This window comes from Salvia hispanica, chromosome 4 (genome assembly GCF_023119035.1).
Source record: "Salvia hispanica cultivar TCC Black 2014 chromosome 4, UniMelb_Shisp_WGS_1.0, whole genome shotgun sequence".
NCBI lineage: Eukaryota > Viridiplantae > Streptophyta > Magnoliopsida > Lamiales > Lamiaceae > Salvia > Salvia hispanica.
The window spans coordinates 37,191,314-37,202,209 of NC_062968.1; the positions used below are offsets into that span (position 1 = coordinate 37,191,314).

A 10,896-nucleotide genomic window follows, 5' to 3' on the forward strand; every position below is an offset into this window, starting at 1 on the left:
TGGTCATATATACCTTATATATATGTATCATATGTTCATAATTTGTTCTAAAACTTGTAGTGGTCACACTCATACATACTACTACCATATATCAAAATCTTAAGAAGAACCCAAACTACTGATTTTTATAAAATCATTCTCCTTATCCCTTCCTCCAAATCTTCATCTATTAGTATTAGTCTTCATTTTTCTGGCCTATTGATTCATGGTGTTCCTATGATTGAATCAAACTAAAGTAATGCATTTTCTGTAATAGATCTCGATTTCTCTTCCTCTGTTTGTAGCTAAAAAGCAGAGGAATATGGAGGGAAGCCGGAAAATGGAGTGGGTTTGGGAGGTGATGACTTCGGGGGCGGAAGAGCAATTGACGCTGGTGTTGGGGAAGATGAAGGCTTCGACGATAATCGTCCCATTGCTGGACATCGCCATGGCCATCTGCTTGATAATGTCGGTGATGCTGTTCGTGGAGCGGGTGTACATGGCTGTCGTCATCACCATCGTCAAGATCTCAGGCCGGAAACCAGATACCAGATACAAATGCAATCCAATCGAGCAAGATTTGGAGCAGGGGAACCTCGCCTACCCGATGGTTCTCGTCCAAGTCCCTATGTTCAACGAAAGGGAAGTCTACCAGCTCTCCATCGGAGCTGCATGCCGCCTCTCCTGGCCTTCCGACCGCTTCATCGTTCAAGTCCTCGACGACTCAACCGACCTCACCATCAAGGTAGTTAAGTCGGAATTAATATTGTTAACTGAAAATGGATTTGAATGATTGAATCAATTGCAGGGTATGGTGGAAGCGGAGTGCGAGAGATGGGCGAGCCAAGGGATTAATATAAAATACGAGATTCGGGACAACAGAAATGGATACAAAGCCGGGGCTCTTAAAGAAGGGCTCAAGCGCTCCTATGTCAAGGAATGCGACCATGTCGCAATATTCGACGCTGATTTCCAGCCCGAGCCTGATTTCCTGCAGCGGACCATCCCCTTCCTCATCCACAACCCGCAGATCGGCCTCGTGCAGGCTCGTTGGAAGTTTGGTAGTAATTTCTTATTCAAGTTCAACAACAGATTTCTTTCTCTTTTTTTGTTCACTTGCATTGCATGTTAGAATATGTCAGAATGCCCAACTCTGGTTGGTTGGTGAATTGTGTATCTACCTCACATGCCTTTAACTCGCACGTGCTCTTGTAATTTTGTAGGATTAATTTACTTTTTGCTGTTTTTTTTTTCTTGAATTTTAGTGTAAAACTGATTAACGGAGTTATTGATTTCAGTGAATGCGAACGAATGCTTGATGACGAGAATGCAAGAAATGTCACTCAACTATCACTTCACAGTGGAGCAAGAAGTTGGCTCATCAACATATGCATTTTTTGGATTCAATGGTACTACTTCTCTTGCATTTAAAATACTAAATAATGTAGCTAGATTAATTAGATAAATAATGGAGTGATTAAATTAAATGGATAGGCACTGCTGGAGTGTGGAGGATGGCAGCAATTGAGGAGGCAGGAGGTTGGAAAGACCGTACAACAGTTGAGGATATGGACTTGGCCATTCGTGCTAGTCTTAAAGGCTGGAAATTCGTGTACGTCGGCGCTCTACAGGTACATTAACATACACACTTCTTTCAAATGAGTTGGATTGGATATAGTAAGGTTAGTGACAGTAAATAAAATCAATTGTTGCAGGTGAAAAATGAGTTGCCTAGCACGTTCAAGGCGTATAGATACCAACAACATCGTTGGTCGTGTGGGCCAGCCAATCTGTTTCGGAAGATGTTGTTAGAGATTATAAGAAACGAGGTTAAATACAAGAATATCTTGATTAATTTTGAGTAGTGATATATAAGGATGTAGTGATTAACACTTGTTTTTATTTGGATGGATGCAGAAAGTTACACTTTGGACAAAGGTTCACGTTATATACAGTTTCTTCCTGGTGAGGAAGATTATAGCTCATATAGTAACGTTCGTGTTTTATTGTGTTGTACTTCCTGCTGCGGTGTTGGTACCGGACTACGAAATCCCAAAATGGGGTGCAGTCTACATTCCCACGATCATCACCGTCCTCAACGCAATCAGCACTCCCAGGTTCAATTATGTTATGTTAAATAGTCTCCAGTTTAGGTTTTTTTATATAATTTGGTGTTATGTAGTATTAAAATGGAAATATATAATTTTTTATATAGGTCAATCCATTTGGTTGTTTTCTGGATCGTATTCGAAAATGTGATGGCATTGCACCGTACAAAAGGCACATTTATCGGATTGTTAGAGGTGGGCAGAGTAAACGAGTGGATTGTCACTGAGAAACTTGGCGACGCTCTCAAGATCAAATCTATCGGGAATGCTGTGAAGGTCGTCAAACCTGCTGCTACCAATCAACGACGCTTCAAATTTATTGACAGATTTCATTTGTTGGAGCTTGGATTCGGTTTCTACCTCTTATTCTGCGGATGCTACGACCTCATTTATGGAAAATACCACTTCTTCATCTACCTCCTCCTCCAATCAATCGCCTTCTTCGTCATGGGATTCGGTTATGTCGGCACCTTTGTCCCCTCCTCTTCAACTTAGTTACTACTAAATCTTTCTTGCTTCTTACATATAATAATTCTTTTAGATTTAAGCATAAGAGTTGGAGCTCATAATGCTAGTTTTGTCACCAGTATATTGTAAGCTTGATTGTCTCATCATATTATTCTAATAAAATGTCCTTTAGTGTATGATAGTAAGATAGTGTGGGGCTCAAAAGTGTTGTTATATGGAGTATAAGATTGATAATCTCGTTATTCTTAAATAAAATTATATATACAACTTAGTACTACTATATGATAGTGAAAATGAACGACGTCAATCATAATTACAATTATTGATGGTGAAAAAATTTGTTAGTAATTCATAAATTGTAATTATCATATAAACAACTAAAAATTTCAATTACAAAATAAACAACCACAAATCATACTAGTTACTAATTATGTAGAAAAAAGTTTGCTTTATAGGAGTAGTAAATGTGACTAATGTTGATGGCACGCACTTCTTTCATTACACTGAGAATATTCTGATATGGCTAGCAAGAAATGTGTGTTTGATTGAAACAAGAGTTGAGTTCACAATTGTGTTTGAGAATGTTACATCAAGTTATTGTGTACACCGATGAATGTGTGATACTTCGGTAATTCTTTCATTACATTGTATGTTCGTAGAAGAAAATGTTTGATTGAGTTCATGACACTTACCATTTTGAGATGACTGTCTCAGGGTTGGGATCCCTGCTGATAGCATTGCGGGAATGTTGTTTCACCTATTTAATTATTTTATAATAAAAAATTAATATTTTAAAATTATAATTTTGAAATAAAATAATTGGGTGTGTGCAATAGCATCCCCCATTGTATTATCAATCACAACAGGGATCCAAACCCTTGTCTCGAATTTGATTATGAATTTATGATTAAGCAATGATTTAAGTTTATTTATGAGCCTGAGAATTTTAAATGAAGTCAATGTTCACCAATGAAAGCGATAAAAAAAATAATATTCGCACCAATCCCTAACATTGAATGAGAAGATGCAATCATTTATACTCCCACAAATTTAATAATCCTACAAATTGTGGAATCCATAAACAACATGGGCAAATTGCAGTAATTATATATAGCCTCAGAAATAATTTAATTCTTCCATTTCTTTTTGAAACTTTCGTGATTTTTCCTCCCTGTCATCAATCATGACTGAATTAGTACAAAACAAAACATTTCCATTCCTACAAATTCGTTCCATTTGCATTATTTATTTGTTGTATTTTTGGAACGCAGTGAAATACAAGTGTATATCTTATATTTGCCTTTGTATAATAACATAATTGTGATTCATGAGATCTGATAATTTATTATTATCACAGGGTAGTTGGATGATATTTCTTATAATTTGCAGAAATTCAATTAATAAAACAACCACCGTTATTGACGCAGACTTATTCCAAATCATGGGATCCGATCTCACACGTAATACTATGATAAGAAATAATAATGTGAATCACACTTGCACTAAAAGTGTCTTAATCAGATGGATCCGAATAATTGTTCACGGTTGTTTTTAGCTAATTTGCTTTTTTTACTTCATTTTTGTTGTTCACAATTTCTACTTTCTCCTCTTTGTCATTTTTCCATTTTGGGCATTCCCTTTATTATCATGCATAAATGAAAAATGGTGTTACTCTTACATTTATATAGGCATTATACTATATTCTTATAATTGACTATAACAACTATAGTAAATTGTAGTAGAAATTTATTTCATTCGAATCCTATGTATGAGACAGCTGTTTTGTGATGCAGGATTTCACGTGCTTAAACGTAAGTGCCAATTTATATTAATATAGCCCAGCCCTCAATTTGGATCCTGTGTGTTTTTTTGTATGTATCCTTTTATTATTATTTTCCCATTTTCAATGGGTACACACCCTGTGATCCAAATCTCACCCTCATAACTGCATGCTCTAAGTGTGGAGATGGAGATAATTTCAAACATGATGTGTATAGCATGGCCTTAACATTAACATGTGACGTTTACTAATACAATCAACGTGATACATCTAATAAATGTGGAAAAATATATATATCTTCTTTCCGCAGTAGTTGAGTCATTTCTTTTGAGTATATAACCAAAAATTATGATGATTAATGAGTTAAGTAAATAAAAATAAAGTAAGATTGATAATAAAGTAGAGAATTAATGGGAGAGATTAAAATAACCACAATTAAAGGTGTTATTTTTCCTAAAACAAATTATTCAACTATATTAGAATGACAAAAAAGAAATATGACTCAACTACCACGTAACAGAGGGAGTAATATATTTGAGTTGATGAAACATACACTAATCATGAAAACCCTACCATGTCCATAAACCAAAAAACACTAATTACTCTATCACCCATGCCCAACTTATTACTGTAGAGAACGATTAGAATTGCACGTTGTTTGCTATTTAAACCTAACATTTCACATTAGCAGTAAACACCTAACTTTCTTTGCAATTTTGACCTACTCAATTTTTTGTGAGAGATTTGTTGTTGAGGTGGAAATTCCCGCCTCCAAAGACCGCGGAAGAGTTAAACGCATGGTAATTAAGTTGAACGATGCAGATGACTAAAACAAAATTTATAATTTAATTAAGTTTACAAATTTATAAAACAAAATTCACAAACGCACTAATCAGATCTCGAGCTTTAACATTCGGCCAACTTTATAATTTTCGATAATATAGAAAATTCATGTATGCCTGCATCATTGACTAAATGAATATATTCACCTTTAAATTAACTATTTTTACATGCTCATCAGTTCTTGCATACTATTGTCCAATTAGATGCCTAGTCTTACACAACTAAAATATTGTATTGGAGTTGTTACAATGCTGATTCACGAGCTATTTTAATTTGTATTTTAAGGCAAGCTGAGAGCTTTTTCTATATAATATTTCTAACAACTGTATAAACAATATGAAAACGAGATACTCAGATCACTCATTTCTCATTACATGAATAATATACTACTTCTATATATTAGTAGTAGGTAAAAATAGAATCGTGATTTGATTGCATGATTCATATTATTATAGATTTAAAAATTAACACTTCGAAGTGCATATTAGTAGTATAATTAAGTTAATTTATAAAGACCTAGCTAGAATTATTTATTACTCCCAATTAGGGATGTCAATCGTGCCCGCCCGTCGGGTTTCGGGCCAACCCTACTCGAGTTGCGGGTCACTTGGGTGCGGGCTAATCGAGTTGTGATTTCTTTCGGGTTATAAAAGTTCAACCCTAACCCTAAAAGCTCAGGTTTCAGGCTAGCCCAGCGGATTAATCGGGTTGCTGCCGATAATATTAACATGTGATCAATCCAATAAATAATGATTAAAATTAGTTATATTCATACAATGTAAAACATTTAATTATGATATATTTGAGATATATGCTTAAACTCAATCATAAACATGATCAAATACTAATATTTGAGATATTTCATGAAATTTTAATGTATGTTTTTGAAATTTAAATATTTTTTTAGTGAATTTGAAGTTTTTAATTTATTTATCAATTATTATATCACTAAAAATTTAATATATAATTTGTATATTTAATATAAAATTGAAAGTTATTTTTTTAGTTATCTACTCCCTCCGTCCGCCATTAGGAGTCTCATTCATGGGCGGCACGGGTTTTAAGAAATGTTAGAAAAAAGTGGGTGGAAAAAAGTTAGTGGAATAGGGGTCCCACTTGTACATAATAGTTTTAAATGAAATGTGAGTGGAATGAGTTAGTAGAAGGTGAGACCCCATTACCATGTATGGTAAAAGTGAACCAAGACTCTTATTCGCGGACGGACTAAAATGGAAATCCGGGACTCTTATTCGCGGACGGAGGGAGTATATTATAAAATTAATCAATGAAGTGTCAAATTAGGAGTAAAAAAAATAGAATAATAGAAAATTTATCGAGTTTTCGGGCCAGCCCATCGGGTTTTCGGGTCTGGCCCTAAGAGTATCCACAGTTGGAGGGCCGCGGCCCTTGGCCCGGAGTCGGCCCAGGCGGGACCCCCCACTACCGAGGCACAAGGAGGACGAGGCCCAAGGGGGTGGACGAGAGAGGGTCGAGGCTCTTGGGCGCCTGCCGCGGCTCGCCACTGCACGGGCCGAGAGCCGTGGGCCTGCCCTTTCCGATTTTTTTTTTAAAAAAATTTGAAAATTGATTTATAAATACTACTTCCTCCCATTTTTTTTATCATTCCCAATTCTAAACCCTAATTGCAATCTCTACCATTTTTTAAGTATGCATTTTTTAATTATTATAGGCATATAATTTTTATTCTAGTAATATTAAAATATAACAAAAATGTATGAAAATAATTTTAATTGTAGAAATATAACAAAAAATGGTGGCCCAACAATTCATGGGCAGAGCCAAGTTTGTTGGGCATGCCCAACAAATGGTGGCTTGGGCATGCCCAAGAGGGCCACCATTGTTGTCACTCTAAGAGTATCCACTATAGGAACGGGTTGCGGGTTAATCAGGTGCGGACTAATCGGGTTTTGATTTTATTGGGATAGAAATTTTCAGCCCTAACCTTATAAATTTGGCGGCCTATTCAGGTCAGCCCACGGGTGACGGGCTACATTGACATCCCTACTCTCAGTTGTACAGTTCCATTAAAAAAGGTTGCCCAATTTTTTAATTAATACGTACTACTACGTTATTATAAAATTACTCCATCCGTTCCTTGTTAAAAGAGACATTTCTTTTCGGCACGGAATTTAAGAATAGTGTGTTAAGCGGATGATGAATAAAGCAAGAGAGAATAAAATAAGAGAGATGTAGAGAGAATAAAGTAAGAGAAAATTACTTTTCACCAAATATAGAAATGACTCAATTAACTTGAAACTTCCAAAATGGATAAAATGACTCTATTAACATACAATAGAGGTAGGGATGTCAATCTAGCCCGAAACCCGTGGATAGACCCGAATAATCCGGTAAAATTATAGGGTTAGGGCCGGAAAATCGCAACTCATATACAGAATAGGGCTACACGGGCTGACCCGTTCGGGTCAGCGGGTTATGTGGGCTGGCCCGGGTGGTAATTAAAATTTTGGGTTATGTACTTATATGAAGTATATATGGTAATTACAATATTAAAATCAGCGTTGATATGAAGTATATATGGTAATTACAATATTAAAAGTAACATTGGTATGAAGTATATATGGTAATTATGTATTCTCTCTCAAATTGAAAGTTAGGGTTATATGGAATATAGATGCTATTAATATTTACTCATATTAATGTCACATTACATCTTTCCTCTCGAAGAGAATGATCTAGTTGAAGCTTCAAAAGTTATTGATGTAGAAGAATGTCATTCAACTTCATAGAATTTATTTTTGACATACTACTATCTATACTATCTTTTTTAACTACTTAGAATTTTTTGGGGGTATATAATTTAGAATGTCATTCAACTCCTTTTAAATGCATGATTTCCATTTAATTGTAGTCAGATTCACGTGTTCTACTAATTAGCGATATGTTTATGTATTTTATTTCAATCTTCAATTGTTATTATTTTATTTCTCTTGATCACTTTGATAATACTTTTACTATTTGCGATAATCTATATTTTTTTAAGTTAGAATATTGGATTGGATAGAAAGTAACACATAAAATCACTTTTGGCCCGAATAGCCCGTGGGTTAGCTCGAAACCCGAAGATTTAGGGCTAGGCCCGAAAATTTATAGCCCAAAAAATTCACAACCCGAATAACCCGCATCCAAATAGTCCGACAACTCAAATGGATTGGCCCGAACCCGAGCGGGTTAGCTCAATTGACATCCCTAAATAGAGGGAGTACCTTGTCAAAGTCTGACTTTATTTGGTAAAAGGAACCGACAACTGATATGCTTTATTTTTTTTTCTATATATAAAAAAAAATGATAAGCTAACATGAGTGACCAAGGCATAGAGAGACCTAGACTAGTCTATAAACCAAATAAATTGAGACACTCAGGCCTCAATTAAGCTAAGTACATGTATGATGTATCTACTTGTAATTAAGATTTTTATTCTTATATATCCCATCTTAAACAATTTATAATTCGTTAGTTCAGAGTCTTAACGTTTCCTCTGCCCCTTATTCCACACTATTGTTTCCAAGAAGAACACACCCCTAATCAGGATCAATGTGCTCAAACCATTCCATGTTTGCAGTAAGACTGCTTAATTAGATATCAGTTCTCGGTTAAACCAAAAACCAGTTCAGACCGGTTAGTTTGATCGATGCTACCCGATACCAAAATTAGGAATAAAATTGATTTATTTTTAATTTTTAGGTATTGAAATATAGTACTATAAATTTTTAGGTGTTAAATCATTTTTTAGGTATTGATTGTTTACATATTTAGGTTGTTAGGATCAGTTTTTAGGTATTGAATTGTAGAAAATTTTTAGCGTTATTGATTTTTTTAGGTATTAAATTGTTTAAATTTTTAGGTGTGGATTATTTGATATGATTGATAATATATTGAGAACTATGTATTGGATTGTTGAAATTTTTAGATATTGAATGTTAATATTAATTTGATTTAGTTTATTTCAATCTTTACGCTAATAGATCAATTATTAATCGGCTGGTTAGTGTAGGGACCGAATAAGATTCGGTTGTGTATCCGGTTATAGAGCTAGCAAAAATTCACAAACTGGTAAATCGGTCTAGTTAGAAACTTAGAATCGAAAACTACCTAATAGCAAATCCATTTATATTCATGTGAAAGCTACATCTAGAATCCATAATCTATGCATTTCTAGTATCCTTATCGGTAATGTTTAGAATCTCTAGTATCTCAAGATCATCTATTCTCATTATGGCGTTCTGGGCTTCTCCTTCTTGGGCCTGTTTTCTCTTCCACGAAGAAAAATTCTTCTACAAATGCTCCAACTTCTTGCATTGGTGACGTGTCTTTGTTTCTTTAGCAACTTAATCCTTAACACATTTGCTAGAGCAATATTATTACGTAAATTTAAAATTATTCCAAAAATATACAGTATAAGATTAAATTGATTAATTTATGTAATCTAATTGCTTAATTAAGCTAATTCCGTATAGCATTTTCGTCCTAATTACTTCCTATATACTGTATATATATATATATAATAGATATACACATTCAAAAGTTGAAAAAAGAAGAAGAAATTATAACAAAATATGCGTATGTCAAAAAGGCCATCTAATATTTTCTTAACTAAACTACTATTAAATACCATTAATTAAGTATGTAACATATTTATGGAATAATTTTTTATTGTTTTTTTTTCTGGAAACATTTGAATTGTGATTTATTCCTATTTTGGCTAAGGATATAATAGGATATTCCTAACTCTCTACGTGACTACATTTAGGGTCATATTCTAATGCTTATAGCACCCTAATCCAAAATCAAGACCAAATCTTCACCCTTAGATTTTAAAATGAGTGGATGAGATTAAATCTTACGAATCTCAATAAATAGTAGACAAAATATCAACAAAAGGGTAATATCGTCATTATGTTATCATATGATAATTTTCGTGAATGTTTTTTTTGTATCAACATAGTGTATTACAAATATCAACAATATGACATAAGAATATCAACACTAGTACAAGAAAATATCAACACATATTTATTGAGATTTTTACATGGTTTTATTGAGATTTTTTGATGTATTTGTTGATAAAAATCTGGTTATCAATATTTACGAAAATTAAAATAAAAAATATCAAATTTCATCATCCAAACGTCGTCGGAACATATGCAATTGTCATTGGAATCCTTATAAAATTATCTTTAATTTGATATATTTTTTGCGAAAAAATAATTTAAATCGAAAAAGTTACGTAAATTTAAAGTTTTAAGATATTTTAATGAGAGAGAATTGACATTAATACCCTCTAATTTTATTTATTAATTTTCTAAATAAAAATATAATCCATGTGGCATTATTTCAAGTACTAGATCTTCTAATCTAATAGCTAAGATTTAGTCTTAATTTAGAATTTGCTAATTAGTTAATAATTGATCACTCCCGTTTGGTATAATGATATTAATGTATGGTGCATACAAGAGAATCCTACAATTGTCATATGACAAAAGTATGGTGCATATAATTAATAAAGTAAAAAATGCAAAAAAAAAAACTAATCTAACAAAAAAAAAATGCAATTAGATAACGTCTTTCCTTTTATTTGTTCCTGCGTAATAAACAGCCCATAAAAAAATTAGCCAGAGGCCCAACCTATTCCAACTTAATGGCCCATGATGCTATTTTCCATTTCAGCTCAACACTGAA

At 33.6% G+C, this 10,896-nt stretch overlaps 1 protein-coding gene across 1 annotated transcript; it reads left to right on the forward strand.

Annotated features, from left to right (window-relative positions):
* Positions 1–2,740, forward strand: LOC125219312 (glucomannan 4-beta-mannosyltransferase 9-like). Its single transcript, XM_048121253.1, has 7 exons — positions 1–724; positions 788–1,040; positions 1,278–1,388; positions 1,474–1,610; positions 1,695–1,808; positions 1,897–2,096; positions 2,195–2,740. The coding sequence occupies exons 1-7, from the start codon at positions 302–304 to the stop codon at positions 2,580–2,582; spliced, it is 1,626 nt and encodes a 541-aa protein (XP_047977210.1). The 5' UTR covers positions 1–301; the 3' UTR covers positions 2,583–2,740.
* The last annotated feature ends 8,156 nt before the right edge of the window (positions 2,741–10,896 follow it).